General features: G+C 36.1%; 4 protein-coding genes and 1 long non-coding RNA gene across 7 annotated transcripts; 3 read left to right on the top strand and 2 right to left on the bottom strand.

The window, feature by feature from the left end:
* The first annotated feature begins 417 nt into the window (after positions 1-417).
* Positions 418-9,438, top strand: Tho2 (THO complex subunit 2-like protein). Of its 2 annotated transcripts, XR_013083053.1 has the most exons (29): positions 418-605; positions 755-798; positions 1,180-1,271; positions 1,356-1,469; positions 1,578-1,693; positions 1,782-1,912; positions 1,989-2,368; positions 2,438-2,616; positions 3,341-3,933; positions 4,000-4,234; positions 4,427-4,544; positions 4,786-4,948; positions 5,025-5,206; positions 5,297-5,581; positions 5,651-5,763; positions 5,837-6,032; positions 6,274-6,402; positions 6,468-6,596; positions 6,676-6,933; positions 7,035-7,186; positions 7,255-7,384; positions 7,475-7,580; positions 7,668-7,702; positions 7,987-8,097; positions 8,320-8,380; positions 8,448-8,509; positions 8,947-9,019; positions 9,098-9,162; positions 9,265-9,323. XR_013083053.1 is itself a non-coding variant. In XM_076796667.1 (28 exons), the coding sequence occupies exons 1-28, from the start codon at positions 541-543 to the stop codon at positions 9,293-9,295; spliced, it is 4,275 nt and encodes a 1,424-aa protein (XP_076652782.1). In that variant the 5' UTR covers positions 418-540; the 3' UTR covers positions 9,296-9,438. The 2 variants fall into 2 exon arrangements, 1 of the variants encoding a protein (XP_076652782.1); XM_076796667.1 differs by lacking the exon at positions 8,947-9,019 and having other exon boundaries at positions 9,265-9,438.
* Positions 9,388-15,237, bottom strand: LOC143359175 (uncharacterized). The gene is made up of 9 exons (XM_076796923.1): positions 13,430-15,237; positions 13,150-13,355; positions 12,820-13,084; positions 12,579-12,747; positions 12,113-12,465; positions 11,381-11,421; positions 10,621-11,284; positions 10,395-10,525; positions 9,388-10,141 (listed from the first exon to the last, which is right to left on the bottom strand). The coding sequence occupies exons 1-9, from the start codon at positions 15,110-15,112 to the stop codon at positions 9,694-9,696; spliced, it is 3,960 nt and encodes a 1,319-aa protein (XP_076653038.1). The 5' UTR covers positions 15,113-15,237; the 3' UTR covers positions 9,388-9,693.
* Positions 15,238-18,059: 2,822 nt separating this feature from the next.
* On the top strand, positions 18,060-19,947 carry LOC143359051 (uncharacterized). Its single transcript, XM_076796701.1, has 7 exons — positions 18,060-18,211; positions 18,281-18,521; positions 18,601-18,780; positions 18,848-19,071; positions 19,140-19,402; positions 19,487-19,693; positions 19,772-19,947. Exons 2-7 carry the CDS (start codon positions 18,375-18,377, stop codon positions 19,945-19,947), a joined length of 1,197 nt encoding a protein of 398 aa, XP_076652816.1. The 5' UTR covers positions 18,060-18,211; positions 18,281-18,374.
* A 1-nt stretch (position 19,948) lies between these two features.
* Positions 19,949-27,290, bottom strand: LOC143359049 (farnesyl pyrophosphate synthase-like). The gene is made up of 7 exons (XM_076796699.1): positions 26,693-27,290; positions 22,140-22,305; positions 21,535-21,675; positions 21,183-21,386; positions 20,932-21,096; positions 20,648-20,860; positions 19,949-20,565 (listed from the first exon to the last, which is right to left on the bottom strand). The coding sequence occupies exons 1-7, from the start codon at positions 26,854-26,856 to the stop codon at positions 20,365-20,367; spliced, it is 1,254 nt and encodes a 417-aa protein (XP_076652814.1). The 5' UTR covers positions 26,857-27,290; the 3' UTR covers positions 19,949-20,364.
* On the top strand, positions 23,593-27,387 carry LOC143359065 (uncharacterized). 2 transcript variants are annotated; one of them, XR_013083055.1, is made up of 4 exons: positions 23,593-23,980; positions 24,852-25,034; positions 25,274-25,355; positions 27,287-27,387. It is a non-coding gene; the product is annotated as an uncharacterized LOC143359065 (long non-coding RNA). The 2 variants fall into 2 exon arrangements; XR_013083054.1 differs by having other exon boundaries at positions 24,852-25,355.
* Positions 27,388-27,507: the final 120 nt, after the last annotated feature.

The raw sequence follows: 27,507 nt of genomic DNA, 5'->3' as shown, positions 1-27,507 counted from the left end.
TTACTTAACTATTTTATGTAAATTGTTATTTTATAAATGAATACTTTTTAAGCAACGAAGTAGAACACATAAAAATAGCCTTAATGATCATCGAACACAGAGTATATTATAGAGGTGAAACTCATGTCGGAATATTTGACTTGACGTTTGAACAGACAAATACAAGTATTATTATACATTTGTGTGATCATACATACTGGAATCTATAATTCTGAAGATTCATAATCAAAATTTTAAACCTTCCGCCCGTTGCTTAGTTTGTAACGCGTCTCACGTGAGAGTAAAATCTAACCTAACCTAAATCTTTAGCGGCTGAAATTTCACCTCTGAAAATATGCTCTATGGTTGAGTGCATTGTGGGTTCGTCATTACGTATAGATTTCGTCATTGAGAGTGCCATACTAGATACACTGCATGCCATAAGGAAGATCGCGCCACGATAGCTTCGAGGACGCTTGCAATGGCGGAAAATGGAGTCTATTAACCTGTGATGTTGATACGATTGTTTTTAATCATTAAAAAGCTTTTCATGGAATTAAAATGGCTGGTAAAGTGTGGAATTCAGAAATATGGAAAGCATGGGATAAACATGGGAAAAATGATTTGTAAGTGGTTAACGCGTTAACGTCAGAAAGTGCGTTCGATTAATATTGAATTGATACTCTGCATACTCTGTGCAATTGATGGTTGCAACTTATCTCTCCTGTTTCTCGCTCTTCTGAAGAGTTAATTGTCAATTAACGACTGTTTGCAGCCTCAAGTTAATCAAGCACAAATTTAAGGAAGGCAACACTACAGGTGAATCTTTACTCTACGATTTTTCCCCAACCAGCTTAGCTGCATGCTCCAAAATTGTCGATCTGTTTATGCACGTTAAAGCCTGTCTATTTTGTGTTTTCAGAGTTATTAATCATCTTTTCCCTCACCCCCTCCAAAGTCAATACTAATTTTGTTCGATATACCCATTATTTAGATATAAAGCAAAGAATCAACAAATTTCATATAGACTGCACATATGCACATAGTTGCGTTATTATATTTATTGGTTTTGGGAATTACGAATGTAAATTGTATATTTTTTGTACTTTTGAAAATTTATATAAAAGTACGGATGTAAAACGAATGTGGAGCTTCGTAAAAGGTTTTATATTTTTATGTGCTATTTTTGTTTGGTTCTAGAATGGCGAAGAGGATTGTACGAATTAATATCAAATGGAATCCATGGGAACATAAAAAGGGACAGTGTAGTTCAGACATTAGGTGAACTCATGGTAAGATGTGATGATAATTGATAGAGGGGAGTTGATCACATGAAAGAGATATACTTTATTGTACGATTATGTATCTACTTGCAGAATATTGATGGAGCGATACCATCAGCGATAGTAGATATATTTACACTAATAGATGCAGAAGCACATAACGAAGAAAGAAATAATTTTTATTATATTGTGAAAGAATCTGAAAAGGTATCATTTTATAGGATAACAATAAACGTGATTGAAGTATTTACGATCGATTAAAAACCGAACACAATGTCCTAATGGCATAATTTATGTCATTTGCTTTTTGCACAGTTTCTAACAGATAGGATATTAAAGGAACGTTTAGAAATTGATACGTTGCAAGATGTAGGAACATTAAAGAATAAAAGTTTCCAAACCAAATTCATTAAAGTGAAGACAAAATTGTAGTATGTATCTATTTTCTTTTCTTGCTTGGTCTACCGAATTCAATTCAAACAAGAAGAGACCTGTTTAATTCTGCCTTTCTTTTCGCAGCTATAAGCAACGGAAATTTAATTTATTTAGAGAAGAAAGCGAAGGGTATTCTAAACTCATAGTGGAATTAAATCAGGAACGTCCAGAAAGTGAAGTACCAACGATATTGGAAATTGTTAAATCTCTTATTGGTACGTTCGTGAAACCTTGAATCCATCTTAATTATGTAAACAGCAGGTGTAACAAAATTTTGTATCATTCTTCCAGGCTATTTCAATTTAGACCCCAACAGAGTACTTGACATTTTATTAGAAACTTTTGAGAATCGACCACAGGACGATGCACTTTTTATCCCTTTGATTCGTTCATACATGAGTGACCAGCAGGTACTCTGCGAAGTTTTAGGATTTAAATACTGTTCTACTGTCAACACAACCCCGTTTTCATTGCAAAAAGTCACTGCACTCATGTTACAACATGGTGTGATTAAACTAGACGATATATTGCCATGGTTAGTGCCAGATGATAGAACGATTATCAAGGAGCACGAACAAGCAATGAAACAAGCGAAAGAGTACGTTCGCAAGCTGAGTGTAATTTCTACTAAAGACAAGGAAGATGTACCAGAGGAGAAGGAGAATCCACAGGTAAAAGCCCGTGTCCATACGATGAATCGATTAATAGAGAATCTTAATTACACGAGTGTCTTTCGATAGGATAAGTACGCCAGCAATCAAAAGTACGGATTATGCGAGGCGCTGCTTCAAATAGGAGCGTGGGAGGTTGCACAAAACCTGTTCAACAGATTACCGGAACACAGTCTCACGGATCAGCGTCCTATTGCGTTGGCATTGTGCAAGATGATCCAATCTCTTATGGAACCCGTTTATCGCAAGTATGTATTGCAGAGATCATTAAGGGGCTACATATATCTTGATTCGTGAAAAATAATTTTTATTATAAAATGTGTATATATATATTGAAGTACACACTTTTATGTACATACACTGAAATTTTTAAAGAAAAATATCAAGAAATCAGTCCTACAGATGTCTTGTGAAGGCTGTTCAGCAAAAAGGACGTCAGCGGTAACTTCAACGGCTTTTATCCGAAAGAAATAAAAAAAAAAATGTTTTCTCATAGTACATGCTAAAAGGATGTTTTTGTCATAGCCATATTTTAAAATATTGGACTATATAGTTTTCCTTCCACTAATGTAGTGGCTTCGTGTAGGTCCTTCTTCAATCTTTTTGATAATGAACCTATACAATGTATATCCCCTATAACGTGAACAATATAGTGTCCTTGCGATTGCTGCGTCCGCACCGAGTCCAAACGGTCACATGTTTTACAGTTACACGTTATGTTTTGGACCAGTTACATGAGAATTTCTCCTTAAGGGTGATTGCTGGAAGACTGCGGATTTTATGCATTTATGATAAAAACGAATTGATGCGATTTAAAGAAGGGAAGAATCTTATATATGGCTACAAATTCTTGCGATGGGCACGACAATTTTTATTTTGCATAAAAATCCGTAGTCTTGTGATCACATTCCATGGTTTGCCTTGTGCTATCCGAATGAAATTAGGATAGTACACCATTGCATCATGTTCCAGGCATTGTATCATATCACCAAAACTGCAAGGCAGAAGAATTCCTCCCTTGAAAAGCTCTCTCGCTCCAAAGCCAGTGGAAGACCTCGAAGAGATCCATGATCAGTTGTTGCCAATGCTGATAGTTCTTGGTCCCAATCTGCACCACGACCCCGTGTTGATGTACAAGATCATGAGGCTGTGTCATGCTGCCATAAGACAGTGTCCATTAGACTCGAACAAGCAGCCTGTCGAAAAGAACAACAACCTCTACTATGATGTATTGACCATACTAGACGTGGCGTTGTTGCCCTCGTTGTCCTTCATGGACTGCAACTGCTGCGTCGCGGAGGAGCTGTGGAACATTTTGAAGTATTATCCATATCAGAACCGATACTGCTTGTACGCTCGCTGGAAGAATGACACGCCTCTGCAGCATGCTGCTCTTCTAAAGAAAAGAGCAGATGCGCAAAAGAAGATCAAGTCCATCATGAAGAGAGTGAGCAAAGAGACCATCAAGCCCGTGGGAAGGTCAATAGGCAAGCTAACACACTCCTCGCCCGGTGTTCTATTCGATTATGTGCTCATACAGATCCAGCTGTACGATAACCTTATAGGTATGTTAGCCATGGTTCGATGGTTAAGAAGAACTTGAGTACATTCGATTGCTTGATGTGTTACAGGACCCGTTGTAGATTCTTTAAAATATTTGACAAACATTTCCTATGATGTACTTGGCTACTGTCTCGTTGAAGCACTGGCTGGTGCTGATAGGGACAGGTTCAAGCATGACGGCACCAGCATATCACTCTGGCTCCAGTCCCTGGCTTCCTTCTGTGGAGCTATATTCAAAAAGTATAATATCGAACTCACTGGTCTGCTGCAGTATGTGGCGAACCAACTCAAAGCACAAAAAAGGTACACTGTACACATTGGCATGGTTATATTACTTATTACTTTAACCCTCATTCGTCCCTCATTTTCGCAACTTAATGCGTCCCCCGCGTGTCAAATTGTCACAAGGGACGGGTGAGAGATTAATATGTTTGTGCTGAGTACTTAGATGAATCCTATAGTTTATTACTGTCTATTGCTTGTTTCTACTTTCAGCTTAGATTTATTAATACTGAAAGAAATAGTACAAAAGATGGCAGGTATCGAGGCTGCCGAAGAGATGACTTCTGATCAGCTGGATGCTATGGCGGGTGGAGACTTACTAAAGAACGAGGTAATTTAACTTAAGCTAACTTAATATGATAATTAAACTGCGGATCGTTATGCGAAATGAAAATTGTCTAAGTCGAGTAATTGTAAGAAATCGAAAATAGTGAAACAATAACCTTAAATATCGTTTCAGCTTTGTATTTGTCGCATTCGTGTTATCATAAATGCATAGAGATCCGCAGTCTACTAATAATCATACATATATATCATATACATGACAATACATTTTTATATTTTATTGTCAGGCTGGTTACTTCAGTCAAGTACGTAACACGAAGAAATCCTCGCAACGATTGAAAGAAGCTTTAGCCGAGCATGATCTAGCTGTAGCATTGTGCCTGTTGATGGCACAGCAGAAACATTGTGTCGTGTATAGGGAAACAGATAAATCTCATCTTAAACTTGTTGGTAAATATCTTGCTCGCTGAGCAATTAATCTTCCTGTATTTTTTCTATGGGGATTAATGGAATTTGATAATCACAGGGAAGTTGTACGATCAGTGTCAAGACACGTTAGTTCAGTTCGGAACATTCTTGGGTTCTACGATGACTGTAGACGAATATGTGGAGAGACTCCCTTCCATACATTCTATGCTTCAGGACAATCACATACATTCTGATGTTGCATTTTTCCTCGCGAGGCCAATGTTTGCACACGCCATTAACGTAAATCATTTTTATTCTAAATTAAAAATAAATTTTGATGATCTAAGTTAGGTTCGGGTTAGAGTGTTAAGCTAAATGAAATGCTTGTAGATTAAATATGACGCCCTACGTAAAGCCGATCCTAATTACAAGAAAATGTCCACCACGATGAAGCAAACGAAGTATGCAGAGGCCGCGCAAGCTGTGATGGCGCCTGTTGCTCAATCCGTCAGACCTCTGCATCCTCTGAAGGTTTGGGAGGATATTTCACCACAATTTCTAGTGACGTTTTGGTCCCTCTCCATGTACGATTTGTACGTTCCTGTGGAAAGCTATCAACGAGAGATTAATAAACTGAAGCAACTCGCGGCTCAGAGCGCCGATTCCAAAGACGTGGTGTGTAATCGCGTCATAATACTAGCTTTTATATTTGAAAAGTTTCTGACAAATATATTACACTTGCAGAATGTTAGTAAAGGCAAAAAGGAGCAAGAGAGATGCACCACTTTAATCGAGAAATTGCAGGATGAAAAGAGAAAGCAGGAGGAGCACGTTGAAAAAGTGTTTGCATATTTGAGGTGAATTTTCGAATCATTGAGAATGCCTTAAATCGATTATAAATTCTAAATTTTTATTTTTCTTGGCCTGCAGACAAGAGAAAGATACATGGTTCTTATCACGAAGCGCCAAATCGGCGAAGAACGAAACAATAACGCAATTTTTGCAATTGTGTCTATTTCCACGATGTACATTTACTACTGTGGATGCCATGTACTGTGCAAAGTTCGTGCACACCATACATTCTCTAAAGACTGCAAATTTTTCGACGCTTCTATGCTATGACAGGGTGAGTATAATTATTAGACTGCCGATTTGTTAGACTGTGAAATACAGAATTTAACCCTAGGTTATTCAATTATTCAACAAATTTATTTCTTTGGATAAACACGTTCTCGTTATTTCTATAAAGTAATGTAAAAATAGTCACTTTTAGTATCCCGTATATTCGACTATAGATCCGCTGTCTAATAATAATAATAATAGAAAAAGGGGAGCAGAGTTTGTTTAACTGCAATTAAATCTTTCAGCTTTTCTGTGATATAACATATTCAGTTACCTCATGCACCGAGAACGAGGCGAATCGTTATGGTAGATTCTTGTGCGCCATGCTCGAGACCGTAATGAGATGGCATTCCGAAAAAGCAATTTTCGACAAGGTATACTTCATTCCCGATATTCAAAACTGGTGAATGTATTTATGTACAGTTTTATTATGTTTTAGGAGTGTAGCAATTATCCGGGGTTTGTAACAAAGTTCCGAGTTAGCAATCAATTTTCCGAAGCGAACGACATGGTAGGATTTGAAAATTACAGACACGTGTGTCACAAGTGGCATTACAAGATTACGAAGGTACCCCTCCTCTACGACTTGTGGATCGTCCTTGGGAAAAACGATGAGATTCCAGAACTAACACGCTCTATTGTTGTAGGCTATTGTAGTTTGTCTCGATTCCAAGGATTATGTACAAATAAGAAATTCTTTAATAATATTGATTAAAATATTGCCGCATTTCCCCGTGCTGGCCAAGTTGTCTCAAATCCTTGAACGCAAGGTGGAGAAGGTGAGGGAGGAGGAGCGTGGGCAGCGGCAGGACCTCCATGTTCTAGCTACATCGTACAGTGGCCAATTGAAAGCTAAGACACCCAACATGATTCGGGAAGCAGACTTTCACCACGTTGGAGACAAAGTAATTACAATCGAAATGTTCCACAGAGTCTGAATGAAGTCTAAAGTAATAGACTAAAGTCTAACAGGGTCTGAACCGAAACTAACACGTTTCTTCTGCAGGCTGGAAAGACACAGGATAATCAGAACAGCGATACATCCGAGAAAGTAGGTGATGGAATATCGAATAAAGAGATCACCAATGGCGACACGCGAATAGAGAAGGAAAACAAAGACCAACGTGAGAAAAGGAGCGCGTCGAATCAACTGTACCAGTAGGTTTTTCGTTTTTTGCTTAACGGTGTTTCCTGGAAATGTTTTGAAACGTTCCTTTTTGACACAGTGAGGGGTCAGAAAAGATCCGAAAAAAGGAGGAAGGTAAAGAGAGCATGGAGGGAAAGGACAAACACCTGAAGAAAGATGAAGTCAAGGAGGATGATCCTATGGATAAAAAGGATCGAAAATACTACAAAGTAATTATATGTTTATCTGTTTGCAAAATAAGTTTTACGGGGATTATTGTTCGGTGTTCGATGAACCGTAAATTATGATGTTGATTACAGGAGGAACATTATTACAATAGTGGGGTGGACAATTTAGACAGGGATCTTTCCAGTGTATCGAATAGCAGTGCCAGCTCCGGACCCACGCAGGATGGATCCGACAGAGGTTTGCATTGAAATATTTCAATAGTTATAAACGTATGATCTAGAGCGTGTTGTTGTTCCCTGTGATACTGGTGATGTTTGATTTTAGATGCCAAAAGAAGAAAAATTGAAACTATGCAAAAGGTGAGAATCTCTAATCTTCAACACCTGCACCGGCCATCGGTAAAAAAGTTACTTCGAATGACCTCAGGAATCCTTTTCAAGGAAGAACATTTTTAGTACACCCTGTATATTAGAATACAGTATTTCTAAAATTTTACATAAAAAAGTTTATACAGTTTATACATTCTACATTTATTGTTTTCCTTGAAACTGAGATTTATATGCCTGAAAGGACTCGCTGACGGCCGTGCGAGTGTTAACATTATTTTTTGGTATGATTTTCTAATTTGTTGTTTCGTTAATAGGAAGGGAGACGAACGGAGGGAAATTTGGACAAAAAGGAGCGTTCGAGCAAAAGTAAAATAAGAGACGAACAGAAGGAACTGCGCAGAGAGAAGAAAGTGGGCCGAAAAAGGGTACGCATTGTATGAACTGTGGTTCACCCCCTCCATTACGATTTATTTCACGATTCATTAATGTTTACAATTCACCAGGGAAAAAAGGAAAATTTATATTTATTGCATACCCACGTGTTCTACCAATCACTCCCAGTCGATAGACTACGATAAAATAACATACAAGAGGTGTTAACATTTGACACTGTACTTTATTTACACTATAATTTCTTTTTAAATCAGGATAGAGCAGACGAGTCGGCAGTCACTACCGAGCAAAAGAGAAGAAAAGATGACGAAAGAGGTAACTACATTTTATTCGACGGGTCTATCGGGGAAAATCTTTTGATAAACAATGAGATTGTTTGCAGCGAAAGGAGCACATCAAAACGGCGATATGCCCGAACACAGAGAAAAGCATCATTATAATAAGGTCGGTAATTCCGGTTAAAATTTTCCATTATATTCCAAAAACACAGAAAAAATGAAACGAGCTGAGTCTTGAGAGTAATCAATCTTCATTAATTCGAGTATTTGAGGAAAGTACAACTTTTTTTGATAACTATTTCTTCTGTAGTCGAATAGCTGTTTTTGCCATCATTAATAAACGAAAACGATTGCAAGTAGGTCATTTAGTTGTACTCCCTAGAGTTTTCATGCGTAACCAAAGTGTAGCGTAGGATTAGAGAGATAGAGAAAAATAATAGACCCTGATCAATGAGAGAGTATACACACGTTTCGAGTCACGTAATCACATCACGTTCGTTTATGTAAATCCTTATCGCATCACGGTTTTTTATACATTTATCCCGACATTCTATCATCAATTAACTGAATCGCAATTTCTAACACTATTCCTTGACCCCTTAGTTGATAAAGACGTCCGCTTCGAGTACATTGAAAAGACGAAATGGGAGACAATAGCAAAGACCAGAAAAAATAGGTGATACTATCAAGTACCCAAACGCCATTTCCAGGGACCCGTGACACTCAGAAGATTCATATAACAATGTATTTTCAGGAAAAGTCTCCCTACACAAAGGAACGTGCTCATGAACGGGAGGGCCGCGAAGGCAGAGACAAACAATATCCTTTTTCTATTGATTAATTAATTAATTACATCAGTCGAATTACTTGGCAGGATTTACAATCACTTAGAACACGATACGTTCCTTAATTCCTAAATACTAGGAGAAGTTCGGATCCCAAACGAAGATGATGTACAACAATGGAAAAAAATTGACTTAACATTTTATATACTACGTTTGGTGTTGCATGTAATTAAGGTAGAATTCAAATAATAAAGAAAGATAGTGAATAATTTGTATATTATATTGACGTCCAATTTTATATAAAATAAAGTAGGTAACAAAAAAGCTTTCTTTGGTACACATTCAATTCAGTCTGAGATTTGTACATATACAATACAATACTCTGTGTTATTTATAATAAATAGAAATCAACGATGCCAATAAATTAAATCGATTTTCACAATACTTTGTTGTTTACCTCGCATTACCTCTAAATACTTTGTAAATAAATTAATAGAAAACACGCTGCAATGCAAATGCTACGTGCATATTTGCTGGATATTTATTGTTAGCGAGTTACTGTATGTTATGGCGAACTATTTATAAAATTGTAATAATATTGATCTGCTTTCAGACTTTCCTCCTCCAAGCGCTTCAATCTCATTTTTGCATCCTGAAGGATGTCCTCTGTCGAACTGCTTTCGCTGACAATTGTGTTAGCAGCTGTTTGAGCTGGGACTTCGTTAGCAGGCCTTAGAGCTCGTATTCCTTCTATTTGTCGAGATAGTTGAAGAGCACGCTGGGTTATCTGCTCTATTCTCAATTGTTGGTCCTGTATGAGAGCATTTAATTCTTCTTTCTCTTTAGTGAGAACATCGATCTTCTCCTCTTGCGTAGCATCGACTGCAAAATCGGTTTGTACCTCTGTGTTTTGCACATTTTGAATCATAGCCATTTCTGCTGCTTTCTTCTCCTCTTGTAATTGTTTTAAATCCTCCTTCAGTTTCATGTGGTCATTTTGTTCCCTCTGCAGCCTGCAAATAATAATACATACATTGAAACCTTGTGGCATTATGTTAATATTATTATTAATAACTAGACTGCGGATTTCATGCCAATACAAAATTGAAAAGACATTAGAAGGATTTAAGGATATCCTTATATTATTTTCGACTTTTTAAGGAGATTAAAAGAGAAAATATAATTTTATTTAGCTTCAGTCTCTTATAATAGACTTGGACAGTTTTTATTTTGCATAAAAATCCGCAGTCTATTAATAATGCACACCTATTTTCTTCTTGTAACAACAATCTTTCCTTCAACACCAACTCCATTTCCTTTTGCAGAATTTTTTGTTCGTTACTCTGCCGCTTTTCCTCTAATTCTTTCTCCTTTAGACTCATCGAATGCATAACGTTCTGAAAAAAGATCATATTTATCAATACTATTCTAAAAAGGTTAAGAAACACAGGCTTAAAAGCACAGTTAATCACAAAAGTAAAGTTTCAGCTACCTGCACCTGCTGCAGTTGAGTATTCAATGTCTCAACATGTTCTTTAACGTGCAACGCTTGTTCTTTCAGCATTGCTTCCCTCTTATGCAACTTATTATTGACTATCTGTTTGTGCAGAGATATTTTCCTCTTCAGCGCAATCAGTTTCTCTACATGAGCGTTGTAAGACAACCAAGAGAATTTGGTTTGTGTGGACTCGTTGCAGAGAGCCACATGCTCTTTTATTGGTATGCTGTTGTACATATTGTAAGAGAACATAGTGATGCATTTTAGTATGCACAGGAGAAGCGGCATATCGCTTTCTATGTACTGTGATATAACATATTGGCCTTTCACATCGTGAGGATTGATGCCTAGCGTCTCCAATGCATGGAGTACGTAATCGTTCTGTAATTTTTCAGTTGTACCTTCTTCGTTCTTGTCAGACCGCTGAACTGTCTTGTTACAGAAGTTAATTAGCAAGGGTGCTTCACTGGCAAACACCGATAGAGTGTAAGCATAATTGTGATTGAACAAGTACTCCGCTATCAACAAATCATAGATGTATTGTTTTGCAGATTTTGGATGATCGGTTTTCAAACCAACGTCCTTGTTCCTTAATGCGTTAATTAAATTTTGACGGAGATGAGTTCTTATGTTCGATATCATTCCAGATTTCTCAAACCTACGGGTTTCAAATTTTAAATTAAATTCTGTATTAAACCTAACCTCTCGTTGCATCTTGATTTCGCTTTTAAACATAACGTGAAAGTACACTTACCAATTGTATATAGATGGATGACATTCTTGATCCATATCGAAACGAATAATTTAGAACGATTATCGAATAAAGGTACGGCTAATTAAATCGACTTCTATCAACAACAAACTGTTGTGTGTACACAAAATTTAAATCTCGCGTAGATTATCGACGCGCGCGCCCTGTGTCGATGTTGTGTATCGAAGTTATTAAATTCAAAACTATGGTCATAACGGTTTTACAAGTATATGACTTTATTTCTATAATTGTACAAAAATTATTATATACAATGTTCGAACATGTATGAACAAAATATCGTATTTCCTTGGATACGATAATGAAATATCAATCGTGTTTTTCATTGTTAAAAGAATAATGATAGTAAATCAAAAAAATTTCTTACACAACCATGCATTTTCCGTATCACAAAAAACTAAATAATTTAACAATCCACACACAATTTTGTATGCTTTACATACTCAATCGAATAGAATAAATGTTAGCACATTTTTATATAATTTCGAACACATTATAAGCTGCCCTGCAACCAGTAATAATTCCGAACACATTTCCTATCAGTAGGATTTTAATAATCCTTAAATAATGTCAATCATAATCTAGTAACTATTGTCTTGTGACTACTTAAAAATATATTCTTGAAATTCTGTTGTATATAATATTATCATTGAAATGATCATTGAAGCTCCCAGTAAGCAATATGTTCAGAATTACTTTTTAAATGCCTGATGCTTAGGAGATTCTCGCCTTTTTCATATCAGTCTTTTTGTGTTTCGCCCGTTTGTTAGTAGCCGTTGGCTCCACTTCTTGCGAGAAATCGTATTTAGCTGCCAATCGTTCCCTAATGAGCAAACCTCGGATCAGTTTCCTCCAATTACCATAAACCCTCTTTTCGCGTTTCTCTTTAGCCCGTTTACGGGCTTCAACCTGTTCCGACTCCCATGCTTCTCTCAAAGTGTCCTCATACTCTTCACAAACGACAAATCCTTCGAGTGCAGGCACTGCGCCCATGCAACCAAAGTTGAAACCAACAACAGCTGATGCACAGTCGATATTCAACTTCCTGGCGATCCGGTTCAGTCCTGGAACTGTTAACAAAGATCAGTGCATCGTTCAAGATTCCTTAACACATTGGCGTCGAGTCATTTTTGACATGGTTGCTGAAAAATCACATTTTGGAATTGAAAAATCAAGAACTTACGATTAATGTGGACAGTGCCTTTTGGAAGCATGCACTGTTTAAACAGGTCCACATTTCCATACTCATTCCTTGGCACGATGCCATTCTTGGCTTCTGGAGGCTCATAGTCCATAGTCTGCCACTCTCCGAACAACTCCAAAGCTGAATCTTTGATCTTCATTCCAGACAACTGTTCAAAACAAGAAACTTTATATATTATTCGTTCTCGAAGGGTTAATATAATATCTACTGTCCTAACTACCTTGTCGTACTTTGGACGTGCTTTGACTATCTTGTAAGGTTCCTGTTTCGGTTTTACAACTCGAGCTTTCTTCAACCAAGTTTCCCTCGAGCAGATGGTGTGCACACAGTGGCGAGAGTAGATGGCTTCACCGGTAGATGTGTGTCCCAATGGTACGCAGTCTGGAGGGTACAATGCCTCAAATTTCAGTAGATGCCTTGCGATAACATACAGTGGATGTCCCTTGCATTCGCCAATGGTTTTTGGCAATGGCTGCTCCAATTCCCTGTAATGCAAAGTTTATTTTACTATATAATGAAGTACTTCAGCAAGAAGTTATGAGAAACACACTTGTCTAGAAGCATCTGATCTTCGGCTCTACAGATGGCAGAGTCCTTTTCCTTCCAAGGAGTCAACGTTTCCATCCACCACTTCTCATCAACTCTTTGCTTGCGTGTGACTGTTAGCCAATGGGGACAGTAACGTCTTGTCACATCCTTTATCGAACCGATGGAGTTCCATGCTACTACGTACAGGACAGGTTTTTTCGCTTTTTTCTGTAATAGAAAATAAGGATTATTAATATACAAAAATTTAAGAAACAAAATAAATTATTCCTTGAATCTCTCACGTATATTTCTGTCACGCAGTGGATCTTCTCTTCCATCACGTTCGCAGAAATCCAACTCTCTTCCGATTCTAGGTACACTTCAGCCCAAAGATATTGTGAGTTCTTTTTCTTATTTGTATCCTCGCTTTCGCTATCAGTAGATAACAACTTTTTATTGCTTTTCTTACTACTCTTAGAACTTTGTTCCTTCTTCTTGTCGTCAGTCGATTTCCTTTTTACTACAACTTTCGGTTTTGGTTGGAATTCTGCCTCGGAGTCCGTGGAGTCTTCTTCTATGTAATATTTCGACTTTGTACCGTCGCTCTTCGAGATCAGGTCTGCAGGTTTCTTGGATTTATTATCATCAGACGAAACATTCAGTTTTCTGGATCTCAGCTGCCTTAGATTAGACGTGTTTTCTATTTTCTTTGTTGTTTTAGTCTCGCTTTTCGTAGCTGCCGACTCTTTAGCTTCCTCTTCCACAGTCTTAGACTCTTTCATAGTATCAGATTTCCCTTTCTTTCTTTTGCTTTGCAATTTCGACTGCAGAATCTCCGCTGCCCTCTTCTTCGCTTCTATATTTGCATTCTTCTGCGCCTCTGAACTGTTCAAAATTACATTCGTCTCTTCAGGTTTCTCCTTCTTGCGCGATTTCAAACTGGTTTTCTCCTTAGCTTTACTCGACTGACTCTTAGGCTTCTCCTGTCGCTCCTTTGTATCAATTTTAAATATCGGGTTATCGCTGAACACCTTATGAGGTGGACAAAGAGATATAACTAATCGACAGTGCAAGCCTAATGCTCTTAATGTAGCGACATAGAGCACTACCAACTCCCTGTAATCAGAGATCTTCTTCTCCCGCAGTACTTTCAACAAACTCTCTTTGTTGATACGTTTATTATCGCTGCTTGCAACTTCTTCAAATATGAACAGACGTTTAAACCATTTCGTGAATCTCTCCATATACGTAAGATCGATTCTACTCTTTGGGTACTTGTCGGACGACATTAAAGACAGTACACTTGACATCAACTCGGGCTCATTCGCCTGTTTGTTCATATAGAATCCATAAGCTAGCCAGCAGAGTAAACCTACTTTCTCTATGTATACCTGGGTAGTTCGCATTCCTCTTCGTAGAATTGTTTTCCAATCCTCGCCTCCTTTTTTCTTTCTCTTTAGCATGATACTAGTGCCAGGCAGAGTGATCTTAACACCGTCTTTTGGGATAGTGTATTCTGGAGTATCTTCCACATCTTCCACATCGTCTTCTAACTTTACGGACTCTTGTTTGAGCTTCTTTCTAGGAGAAGAACCTGCAGCAGTCTCTCCCCGCAGCAAAAGTTCAGTGATTTCATTGGACGATGTGGCGTTCAGTTCGTTCGTTACCTGTACCTTCCCCTTTTTCTTTTGTTGCAAGGAGTCGGAGACTGTTTGTTCCTTCTTAATATCGTCATTGTTGAATTCGAGTTTCTGTGTACTTTCTAGATTTTTCAGAACTTCGGTAAACAGTTCGATGTTGGATTGATTGACATCCTCGAGATCCTCGTCCTCGGAGGTCTCGTCATCTGTATCATTTTCCGGCGCGCCAGAATTGTCGTTTCGTTGTTTATTCCGGAAAAAGGTAGAATTTAGATTAATCTTCTCTGGATCCACTAGAAACTCGTTGCTACTATCAGAACTGTCATCTTCCGAAAGACCGCTCATCTCAAAAGCTCTGCGAAATTGCGAAATCTCTTACCCGCTCTGTTCAGTTAGCATTTCACCGTCTTGCGTCATCTTATGTCAACATGTTCCTGTGTTCGTATACAATTGTATACTGTCTGATATTATCATGTCCTCGGATATCCTCTCTGATCATATCTTAGGGAGCTGCGATAAACAGCGATAAGTAACGGTGAAACGCAGAAACTGTACGGAAAAGTTACCGACAGAGAAGTACTTTGAAGGCGCCATCTTCTGGTAAACCACTGAAACAGTTTGATGAACATTATCGACTGAGACACAATTCAAAGGGCGTTATCTTCTGGTAAAACGCTGAAACTGTTTGTAAAACGACCCGACAGAGAAGCGACTTTGAGGCGACACCTTTTGGCAAAATGAAGAAATAGTAAATCAAATAGCATAGACTACCTACCCAATGGATGATTAGTCTACTCCTATACCTCGTCTGTGCTCATATCCTCTCTGTCGCCATCAAACAGGTGGCGTCATGGAATGGCAAAAAGCGGAAATAAGTAAAGAGTGAGAGCCGACGACATATTGCGACGCTACGGAGGAAACGCTGTGTCTCTATTACAGGATCATGCAAAATCAAAAACGTGGATACGTGTCTGCTCTCTCGATAGAGCAAAAGCGAATAATTGTGCAGAAATTAGAATGTGGAATTTCTGTATCGAGAATAGCCTATGAATACAATATCCATCCGAGCACCGTGCGAAAAATCCGTAAAAAAGGGCTTCCTGCGTACCTGGGTCATGATATACAAAAGCGAAAGAGGATTCGGAAGCCTATGTACGAAGATTTAGACGCACAATTGTTTTCGTGGTACCGGGACACGAGGACACTGGGAATACCTATTACGAACAGTTTGTTGCAAAAGAAAGCGCTGCAAATCAGCCAGGACACTGGCTGTTCGTCCACGTTCAAAGCAAGCCACGGATGGCTGGAGAAATTCAAACTCCGGCACAACATACGTCTGCTGAACGACTTCGACGAAGAAGAAGAAAACACAGACGCGGCGTCCGTGGGGAAATTCATAGAGGAGTTTCACAAGAAACTCGAAGAGGAGAAAATACAATGGCACAATATTTACAATATGAATGGGACAAAACTTGGCTGGAAGGTTCTCCCAACCAAAATATTGGAGCAATGCGCTAAACTGAAAAGCGAAGGGAAGAAAACGCACAAGGAAGTGGTCACTGTAGGTTTGTGCGCGAATGCGAACGGATTGCACAAGTTGAAGCCGCTAGTCATAAGCAAGCTTAAGAATCCAAGAGCGTTGAAGAGTTTCAAGGACGACATGCCGGTAGTGTTTAAATTTCAGAAGAAGTGTTGGATGGATCAGACAGTATTTCTGGACTGGTACGAGAATGATTTTAAACCAGCCGTGAAAAAGTATCAGTCGGTGAACGCTGTACAGGAGAAAGTTGTTTTGTTGTTGGATAATTATCGGGGGATTAAATTAATGGAGGAATGCCATCGGGATGATCAATTTGAGATCGTGATTCTGCCTCTTAACACCACCTCTCTTCTTCAGCCTATGGACCAAGGCGTGATCGCTAAGCTGAAGAAATCGTTTTGCCTGAAAATGCTACATAAAATGGCAGAGTGCGATGGCGGGCTAAGCGAATTTTATACTAGTTATTCCATAAAAGATTATGTAGAAATAATAGGCGAATCGTGGACAGAGATCAATTCTAGACTTATTAGGAACTCTTGGAACAATATAACAAAATCCTCAGAAGAGATAACAATGGAAGAACAGCAAGACGAAGAGGACGATCAGATAAACGAGCTGGTTGCTATCCTTACAGACAATGACGAGTGTGTGGACAATATTACATCGGCCGATGTAGAAGCCGAAGCACATTTCTCTGAGAACGAGGCTGGAGAAGTCCAAGAAATCTATATGGAGGAAGAAGAAGAAGAAAGGGTAGAAGAAGATGAACAACTAGAGCAAGGAGTAATAGTGGAAGAAGAAGAGGAAGGGCAGATTGGAGATGCCGAAGAAGAAAGTAAATGGAGCGCCGACTTAGAGATAGCTAAGGCTTTCGAAGTTTTATATAGGCATACAGAAGGAAAACCAAAATATATAAGGACTTTGTTGTCAAGCGTAAAACAGGCATTCGTGGAAGAGGAGACACATACATTTCGTCGGAATGTTTTTACATAGACTGTATTGGGTGAGTCTTCTTTTTATTTTTAATTCATGTTAAAAGTCTTTATAATTTAGCTCACGTGGCCGACAAACATTTCATTGACACATAATTTTTTCAACAGTATGTTTTCACAATATGTGTTGATGAAATGATTATTGGTAAGGTGAAGCTAACTCTTATAATTTTGTTACATATAAGTTACAGGATAAGGATGGACATACAGCAGAATGTTTCTGAGGAAATAATGCATGGCTGCAAATAGAGGTTCGTGTTATTACTTATAATCATCGGTCTTTGTTAATAATTCTCTAATTAATTCGTTTATTCTATATTGCAGATGTTGTCTATAGTAACGCCGAAGCAAATATGATATATAAAAAGGCAGGAAGATAACGATGGGAAAATTTAATTTCTAAAGATCTATTTCACAGTGTTCTGAGTAAGTTTATTACTACAGTGAAATAATAAGAAAATTATTATAAAATCTAAATATCAATATTGGAAATTTGAAATTGAATTACAGAATTTGCAACTTGGAATCAAGACTCGAGAAGCCTGGTTTTTTATTCACATTTACCATGGAATTTACACCTGGATTTTGCCAAACAATGATATACATTTATTCATTGAACTAGAATAAATTTGTACATTTTATTTAATTATTCAATTTCGTACCTTTCATATTATGTGATTTGAATAAATTTGATTTATTTATACTATTAATGATATATAAATTTTAATTCATCCATTCCTTTATTAATAGTTAATTAATAATGTAAAAATTAAGTGCTATAGATTTCTAGCAGTAAATGAAATAGTCTTAGACAATTGGAATCAACTTCTGATAATAAATAAATTATATAATTATAGTTTCTTTAGTACGGATAAAATAATCGTAACAAACTGATTATTAATCGTGAATATTGTAATTATTACATTTTGTAGAATATTATTTATTCCAAAAACTGCACTAAATGATCGTATTCTTTATAAGCTCACCTTCGGTTTACTCAACGAATTTATAACGAGGGAATCCATCATTCGCGTGAGTCAACATAACCTAAAATTATGCCAAATAAACAAACACCATGGTTGTAATGAGTTATGAAAACGAGACAGATGTAAAGATGAATGAAATCAATGAATCCGAAAAAAAACGGCTCGAATCATTGAAACGAAAGAAGGAATCATTTAAAGCTAAAGAACTGGCAGTGCAACATGCACTAAAGAACTTGGTAAATATTGAAATTTAAATAATGCTTTGACTCATCCTAATTCGCGTATAATGGAACAATTTGAAATATATCCTTACAGGATAACAAATCGAACAAAAATAAAATAATATTTGATGATAATATTGATGAAGTATTGGAACCTAAAATTAAAAAAAAAGCAAAAAAGAAGAAGCATGATTTGTTCGACGATACTGTTGACGATGATGAAGACAATAATGAACCAATTTGGGACATCGATAATTTTGAAACTAATAAAAAGGTAGTAAACATTATTTATAAACAGTTCAACAATATTAATGATTAAAGGTTGAATATTTTAATTCTAGGGACGTACTGTTATTTTAGGAAACGATGAACGATTTAAAATAGATAAACGTTTCATGGACGACGATCATGCATCGGAAAAGGATACTGCAACAGAAAACAATGATGAGACTGACTTGCAGAAAGAAAAGAAAATGCAATTGGATATTCTTGAAAATATCCTGGGCAAACCAATTCAGAGTGGTTTAAAAAGCAAAGAAGTGAATAAGGATTCAAAGATTGCAAAGTAAAGACACAAAGAACAAATAATATAATATGTAATGCACTATCGTTTTACACATTTTAATATTTTAGGAAACAGATGATTAGATATGATCCTACAGAAAGCAACCATAAAGAGTATGAAATCCTTCCACAAACCTCTGAAGCGGATACGAAAAAAGTTAAAAAAAGAAAGAAAAACAAGGAAGTCGCTGAAAATGCTGTGGAAACCGCACCTGTAGAAGTATCAAAAGATATTTATTTTTCTGTATCAGAATCACTAACAAAAAGCATGAAAGAAGGAGGTCAATTTAGTTTATTAAAAACATTTGGAAAAGAAGAAGTTAACCAGAAGGGTGAGTGTTTTTAAGAGCTAGCTTATATTTGAAAATACCTGCTTATTATAGTTCTTAGTTTTCTAATATTTGGTACACTTTCAGAGGAGCAAGAATATAGTGTAACAACCATAGATTCTAAGAATAAAAAATTCCAATTCAATTTCGACACAAAGAATCCATTTAAATACGATTCATCCGATGATGAAAATGACAATAAACAAATCGAATTGAAGAAAGAAGAGTCACTGCCATATGTACCTAAAAAAACGAATAAATTTTTCTTCGAAGAGAATGATACACGATTTAATGGTATGCGAGTTATGAGAAGTGTAAATAGAACTATAAGAAATAATCACTTTGTATATATTAATATTCATAAAATTTCAGAGGCAGTGACATTTTTTTCTAAGGAATCTATGCCTGACGAGGAGTTCAAAAACCTTAGACAAGAACTGAAGCACATTATGCGCGCGAAAATTCGTCAAAATGTGAAAAAACGTCAACCATTTGGACCTAAAAAGAAGGTGATGAAGCAAAACGTAGGACGTAAAAAAAGAAACTAAATGATGAAACCTAAGAGATATATTTAACTGGATTTTAAATCTTTTAAATATCTTAACTTGAACATTAAATTCGTACAAATGCTTTCCATAGAAGAAAAATAAAATTGTGTAAAAGTATGTGTATATATATAATAATATGTGTATACTGTATAAAATATCAAAATATTTTACTGTCCTAATACAAAATGGATTTTTTCGTTATTGGCCATTGCAAATCGAATAGCCGTGACAAGTAATTGCTACCTTCGTAATGATTTAATACTACTAAATTAGTTCTTCTTCAAAACAAATAGACTGTAAATAATTGCGATCAGGGATTATCCTTGATCAATAAATTCGTAAGAAGTATGAATATATCTTTCCTGACTTAAGAATAAATTAGGCTATTCTTTCTTAATTACATTTACATTGTACATTTTACTTTTGTCTGCGGTACGTCATTGAGAGCAACTTCAAAAATAATTTGTGCGGAAGTCCACGTGATATTTGTTGTATGTGCGTGTTCAACAAATTGTACGTTTCTTCTTCGTAGATCGAGTAGGTGTTTGGCAAGCCTAGTTCATTGTAGAGCTGTACAACACGATCCACTTTCTCTTTGTCCTCTTCCCCGTAACATTCCTGCATATCGTTAAAAATGATTATCGTTTCTGCTAGCGTTTGGTGAACAAACTTTATCAATGGTATATCCATATGTAGTTACCTCTAAAACCTTCCTTTGTTTTGGCGTCGCACGTTGCAAAGCTACAACAACAAGCCACGTACACTTTCCTTGTGCTATATCCGTACCCTGTTTACCAGTAAAACTGATATCACCGTAACAGTCTAAATAGTCATCTTGCACTTGGAAGATGTGACCCATTTCTAGTAAAATAGTTTTCGCTTGTCTATACAATTCTGGATCTTTTACACCAGCCTGAAATATTATGAGAAATCCATAAATAAAGGGACTAGCATGAGATAGAAAAAGGAGACTTACAAACTTACTAAATACATAGCAGCTGTGACTGGCAATACAAACGTATAATAAGCTGTTTTGTATTTCACAATGGTGTTATATCGATCCATTGTATAAAGATCTAAATTGGGTTTGTTTCCACCATCCATTGCTAACATATCTAGAGACTGACCCGTTATGGTTGTTAACGTAGACTGTAATTAGTGTAAACGTTAACTTAATCATTCAGAATTCTCCGAGAAGTAAATTTAATTAATTGATAGAATATGTAACTACTTACATTTAAAAATAAGTTCTGAAGATTTGTATAACACTCTTTCGTCTTGAAGTGTATTCTTAAAAGTTTGTATAAATACATTTTGATTAATATAGCGTCATTAATGGCTGCCAATCCATTATTATTGTATAAATACCAGCACGGTTGATTACGTCGAGTTACCGATTGATCTTGAATATCATCAATTATTATAAAAAATGATTGCAACTATAATAGAGTATTGTCATATTACATGTGTGTATTACATACATTTTCTATCTATACTATGTAAAATATGATCAATGTTATTTAGATAATATTATGCAACATATAGTGTAAAATAAATTCATTTAAAGAGTGTAGTGAAAGTACACACCATTTCTATACACCAGCCCAGAGTTCGTGCTAAACGTAAATTCTCTTCTGTTAATTGATCTTCCGGCGCCAGTGTTTTGTATGCAAGTACATGTGCTAATGCCCTCGTTTTCTTCCCTGTAGGAACGGAATACTGTAATGCCTGGAAGTTTAACAAATATCTAGTTAACATTCGATGCCCAATTACTATGGACATACTCCATAATTCAGGGACAGGGGATAATGTTTGTATTATGTGTCTTATTTAAATCTGCCATTCCTAACAATTTTATCTGTACCGATATAAACAAAATTTTGGGGAGGAAGTTATCCTATTGGGAGAGGGACATAAGTGTACATGGGTGAAAGTCATCTCAAGGTCATATCTTCCCAGCCTTTGTTTTTATGGAATGATACGGTTTTCTATTTACATTTTGATAGAGCGTTTCAAGTAGAATGCAATAACCCATTATGAAGGTCAATCAAGGTCACTCAGAGGAAATGGAAAATCTCGGAAAATATGAGCTTCAAAATATTGACATTTATAAGATGAACAAAAATCATCGAGATCAGGATAGGTAGCTGTTCTGTAGGTTCACAATTGTTTTTAATTGATAATAAAAGCACCTTTGCCATCTTCTTGGAGACATGCAGCAAATCATGATTGCCACCAGCGTCCGTGACGTCGCGAACAATATCCGGCCAAATAGCCATCAATTCGCGACTTTCATCTTTGCTCGTGAACGTAGACACTGGAGCATAATGCAACATTTGCACGTTTGCGCACGTTGACCTAAAAAATACAAAATTGTTAATTGTTATAATGATGCTTATTTATCATAAACTAATTTGTACTGCCACGTTGGTGTAAGTATAACAGTTATACAAAATTGTACAAATAATTTTTTGACCGGCTGGTCAATAGATATTCCAATAAAAATAAAAATTGTTCATTATATAACCGAACGTTCCACCGAATACGACCAACATTTATAATATCTAGCCATTAGAGTCACGAACACATACATTCACGATAAGCCCTATCGACAATGAACAGGAATCTTTCGTTCTGATAAAGTTGTTTGACGATGTTCGAATATTATGCTTGCCTGCAGAAATCAAATCGGGGGGACGCCATAATTTCAAATCAAATAACAAACAAACGAAACGCTTGAATTAAAACATCATGTGCGCGATCGTTCGAATAAAAATATCAACTATTTTACATTATTATTTCAATCAAGCATTTAACAACGAATATATTCGTCATGTATGAAGAAAATATTAATATAAAAATGAATATATTTGTTTTTTTTTTTTTTTTAGAAAAAAAAACACCTTATGCACTTATGTAGCGATATGGCAGCGAAGATGTTTCAAAAAGAGCTCATACGACAAATTTATCTAGTATCTCTGGCAAAGCCGAAGCAAACACGGGGGGGGGGGGCGTAAAGTTTACAGTTAATATTTTTTCAGAGTACCTTCTGAATCTTTAATTTCTCCTGGCAGAAAAAAAGTTAGACGGAATGTCGTGAAACAGGAGAACGACCTTGAGAATATCAACGACCTCCCATAATTATCTCAACTGAATTATTTAAGATAACAAGTACTGACATAATTGACTGTGACGACAAATGGGAGGAATAAACGCTAGTATTTACTGTGCTTATAATTCGAAGGCTGTTGAGCAACCAATAGCATTTACATATTGAAAATATGAAAATAAAATAATATTTTTAAAATACTCAAAATAATATTTTTAAAATACTCAAAATAATATTTTTAAAATACTTAAAATAATATTTTTAAAATACTTAAAATAATATTATATAATATTAGAAATAATATTATTATATTATTAGATAATATTTTTAAAAGTACTTTAACCCCCTCCCTTTTTGTCCTTAGGTCTCGTAAAAAAGATTTTGCACGGAATTAATGTCGGACCCATAGGGTCCCCGAATTTGCAAAATTTCAATTCCATTGTCCCTCGTAAAGTATGTAAAATAAATAATATATTTTGTTGTCAGTCTTCCATAAAAATGTATGTACGTTGACACGAAGCTGCAGTTCAAACATCATGGTCATCTCTCAAGTTCCAGCGCGACTTATCGCCAATCTGCACACGAGCAGGATAAATATTTAGTGCCTCTATTTCTAGAGCGCGTGAATTGTGTATTGAAATAACATTTGAAAAACCGAGAATCCGCTCAATGGCCGTGATCGAGAGATCGCGGCGATCAGTCGTTTGTTATGTAAATAACAAAACGGAGTGCATAAACTCTTCCGTAGATCTGTTCGCCGACAACGTGTCCCGCCTTTCATTATATGTAATAACAGAGCTGTAAATGTCAGCGTCGGAAGATGCATTGAAAAGCCCTGAAGAAGAAGAAACTGAACAGGAGCCCGACCGAGAAGAATCCGAGGAGCTATCTGAAGGGGAAGAATCTGTACAGACTATAGTACCGGTATGATATAACTGTACAATGAATCGGTAGATGCTATTTCAAATGATAATTTCATAGTGGAACATCAAATTTATGCATCGAACCACGAGATACATATCTCGCAGCAGGGATTAAACTGCAAAATTGCAAAATTGTTGCATCGAAGAGATGTTAATGTTACAATGTCGAGACATTAACCGATAATGTTTACTTCAGCAGTAACATATATTAATTTTAATCAATTAACGGTTCTTCCAATAATTTTAGAACCATTTCTAAAAAGTTAGGGTATCTATTATTTTCTGTTCCGTTTATTATTGACGCGACGATACGTAGTTCTGTCACGAGAAGGACCAGTTAGGCGATTCCTCCCCGGGAACGCTCCCTAAACATTGTCCGAAGTAAGCAATACTTGGGACGTCTGTGAGACAATACTAACGCAGAGACAGAACTTTGTTATTTTCAATTCCTCTTTTATACAAAAGCATCGTCAAAATATTGGTGAGATTTTTCTGATTAAAATGAGACCAAACACGATACGCTGTCGATTATATTTGCTTATTAAATAAATAATAAAAGTTTCGGTTATTTTTTTTTAACACGAACTAGTAGATAAATAAATATCAAATAGCGATATGGAAAAGTTTACCAAATTGGTAACCAGTGAATAGATTTCCCAGTTCTCTTTCTACTTATTTAGAAAAATATTCGATATATTGAATGCCTCCTAATCAATGCAAATATATACATCTGGATTAAGTGAATGGCATGCTTAAGGTCGCGATTGTCGTAATAATCTTCATATCTCTGGACACGTGCGCTCTCTCTCTCTTATTATTATCATATTGTAACGAATGTTCAAGAACAGGTTAATTCGCGCTTTTTCACGCAGGTTATACAAGAAGAAGAACTCGGCTCGGAAATAAGCAAATCTATTACAGTAGTTGCAAAGTCAGTGACGCACCGCGGAACGCAAACGGTAATTCATTGCAAGTCCGACGAGACCAAAGCCAACTTCATCGATATGATTATCAATACCAGAGTATGAATGCATATCTCGGCACCGCTTACAAAAGTGAGTCTATGAAATTTCAAATGGTAGAAAAAAAATTTAAGGATGTCGATATATCATTTTTAGATTGTTAGACTTATTTAAAAAAAAAGAAAAGGTATTTCTATTGGACTCCTGTCTCTTGCAATTTAGGCAGGAAATTTTTATTTTCCATAAAGATCTGCAATCTACTCATGACCTATTGACGACCCTTTTTTTTATCTCACCGACCCCACAGTGTTAAGCAGACTGTCCTTTTCAAGGTCAAATTTAAGGACTGACCCTCGTAGCATGAGACAAAAATTAATAATAAAAAAAAATGGCTGTTTTGCTAAGTTATAAACGGTAAGTACTAGGTATTATTAATATACAGCTACAAAATTGAGCATACGTAAGTTATCACATTATACGCAGAGCACATATTAATAACCCGTTAATATATTATGAAATGTAGACAGCAGGAGATACCATTTTATAACATATGACTTTTGATGAATATTCATATATACATAATGAATAATTCAAAAAGAACAAATGCACTGATAAAATTCTTTGAATGATATAGTCCAAAGTAACATGCGTATAATGTGCTTTAAATAGACTGCAGATTTTATGCAGATTTTAAGTCAGTTTAAGAATATTTACATATTGTTTTCAACTCGCTGAGATTATTAAAGGAAGAAATGAAGTTTTATCTGGCTTCTGTTTGTTGCAATTGATGAAGACAATTTTTGTTTTGCATGACGATCCACAGTCTAGTTTTAAAAGTCTTATAGACTTGATACAATAGAAAATGTATGACACCGGGCTATGGAAGCCTCGAACCTCTTATTTGTTCAATAGATAAAAGACTGAGATATTTTGTTTATCCATATCATCAATGATCCTCTTCTGTGATCTTCTTATATAGTACCCTATTTTTTATTTTTGTTAATAAGGTGGCATAAATTCATTGAGTTATTTTTTAATGGTTATTCATTTATAGTTTCTGCTTTTATAGTTTCTGCATGCTCAATTTTACGAGCAAATGCATATGTCAATGCATTATTAATTAACAAGTTCGCAAACTATTTTTCATGAAATATATACGTTGGTACTTTATTTGATAAACTCGGACTCATTTTTTACATTTTTGAAGCTGTCAACGTGTAACGATAAATTGCCAAGAAACCACACCTGTCCCTCGATGTTTATCCTTTTATCGTTTACGAGATTAGGTTTAGTACTTAGCCATGTGAATACTACATACACGTTTACATGTAAAAAATAATTAAATTTTCAAATTGATGGAATATCTTCTGAATTTTTATATAAAAAGAAAATTAATTCTAATTATTAAAATCTTTTATTAAATATTATTCCAAAAATATTTTTTCCTTTTTGTTACGTGTTATTACTGAACTTGAGACTACGAGTATTTTTTCCGTAGGGAGTACTACGATAATGTTTGAAAAAGCGTAATTTATAAGCTTTATTAATTTTATAAACCACACTATTTTATTATGAAATAAATTTGTTAACATGGATTTCGAAGATATGTAATAAATTTTTAAATCAAACAACCTACACGTTACAATATTTGCCTGCCGGAAGTAATCAACAGTAGCTTATTTCACTCGCATTTGTATTTCAAGTGTTCGTAATAAATAACTCACTAAATAGTTCCTGAGACGAATACTCACTTAAAACATTCTGGAAAAACTATGTTTCTTCTGCTGCGTGGAAATTGTGCGACGACTTGATGAAATAGTCGTGCATTGTCCCTAATATGTATGGAATTAACAATCTTCCAAGGAAAGTCTCGTTTAAACAGTGACAGAACGGTTTTTTGTAAAGTGGAAGTCATGTTTGCGTACGTAATTAGATAGCGGTTCAATTGTAACCTGTCTTCGTCGAAATAATAACGAGCTATGAATGTACGTAGATATGTGTGTTAAGCATAGGACGTTGCGTGCGATACTAAATTTTACGAAGAATGTACACTCACTCGGTCGACGCAGAGATCATTATAGAAAATAAGAGACTTAACAATTTGTACAAACATAAAAAAGGAACGTCAGAACCAGATAACGTTACCGCATAACCTAACACGCGCTACTTAACGCACATACTAATCTGCTCCCGTGGAAACGGGACTCGTGCTTTTATACCACTGTCGAGCATATGAAGATACACAGAACATAACAAAGTACGCATAAATATTAATTTATTTAAAAATGATTAAAAACAAGCGGTAATTCAAGTTCCCACTGAACTTGTTTTCATTGATTTCCCAGATAGTCATATAGATATAAAGGTTACATAATCACGGTGATGCATACAGCGGTCATGCGACCGCAAACAAGTTATTTGTATCAGGTACACAATTACAGTTTTCTCTTTTTAACATCTCGTTTGTATCGCCACTAATAGCGCATCCAATGGAACTGGCTGCTGCCAGAGTCGAAATCTGATTGGTTGGCATTGTCACTTTACCCAACCGGGAAATTATCCGTGG

Source organism: Halictus rubicundus, chromosome 11 (genome assembly GCF_050948215.1).
Source record: "Halictus rubicundus isolate RS-2024b chromosome 11, iyHalRubi1_principal, whole genome shotgun sequence".
Taxonomy (NCBI): domain Eukaryota; kingdom Metazoa; phylum Arthropoda; class Insecta; order Hymenoptera; family Halictidae; genus Halictus; species Halictus rubicundus.
The sequence above is the reverse complement of the archived record's forward strand: the minus strand, read 5'-3'. Positions and strand labels throughout refer to the sequence as shown.

What these genes read in the sequence shown, in the direction of transcription:
- Tho2 (XM_076796667.1), top strand. Translation starts at nt 541, where the DNA reads ATGGCTGGTAAAGTGTGGAATTCAGAAATATGGAAAGCATGGGATAAA. An exon ending in AATTGTTAAATCTCTTATTG is followed by an intron (nt 1,913 to 1,988) that starts GTACGTTCGTGA and finishes TCATTCTTCCAG; the next exon opens with GCTATTTCAATTTAGACCCC. An exon ending in CGCGAAGGCAGAGACAAACA is followed by an intron (nt 9,163 to 9,264) that starts ATATCCTTTTTC and finishes ATTCCTAAATAC; the next exon opens with TAGGAGAAGTTCGGATCCCA.
- LOC143359175 (XM_076796923.1), bottom strand. Translation starts at nt 15,112, where the DNA reads ATGAGCGGTCTTTCGGAAGATGACAGTTCTGATAGTAGCAACGAGTTT. An exon ending in ACTGCGTGACAGAAATATAC is followed by an intron (nt 13,356 to 13,429) that starts GTGAGAGATTCA and finishes TTTCTATTACAG; the next exon opens with AAAAAAGCGAAAAAACCTGT. An exon ending in CTCAACTGCAGCAGGTGCAG is followed by an intron (nt 10,526 to 10,620) that starts GTAGCTGAAACT and finishes ATCTTTTTTCAG; the next exon opens with AACGTTATGCATTCGATGAG.
- LOC143359051 (XM_076796701.1), top strand. Translation starts at nt 18,375, where the DNA reads ATGGTTGTAATGAGTTATGAAAACGAGACAGATGTAAAGATGAATGAA. An exon ending in ATTTTGAAACTAATAAAAAG is followed by an intron (nt 18,781 to 18,847) that starts GTAGTAAACATT and finishes TTTTAATTCTAG; the next exon opens with GGACGTACTGTTATTTTAGG. An exon ending in AAGGATTCAAAGATTGCAAA is followed by an intron (nt 19,072 to 19,139) that starts GTAAAGACACAA and finishes TTAATATTTTAG; the next exon opens with GAAACAGATGATTAGATATG.
- LOC143359049 (XM_076796699.1), bottom strand. Translation starts at nt 26,856, where the DNA reads ATGACTTCCACTTTACAAAAAACCGTTCTGTCACTGTTTAAACGAGAC. An exon ending in TGGGCTGGTGTATAGAAATG is followed by an intron (nt 21,387 to 21,534) that starts GTGTGTACTTTC and finishes ACTCTATTATAG; the next exon opens with TTGCAATCATTTTTTATAAT. An exon ending in AACAAAGGAAGGTTTTAGAG is followed by an intron (nt 20,566 to 20,647) that starts GTAACTACATAT and finishes AACGATATGCAG; the next exon opens with GAATGTTACGGGGAAGAGGA.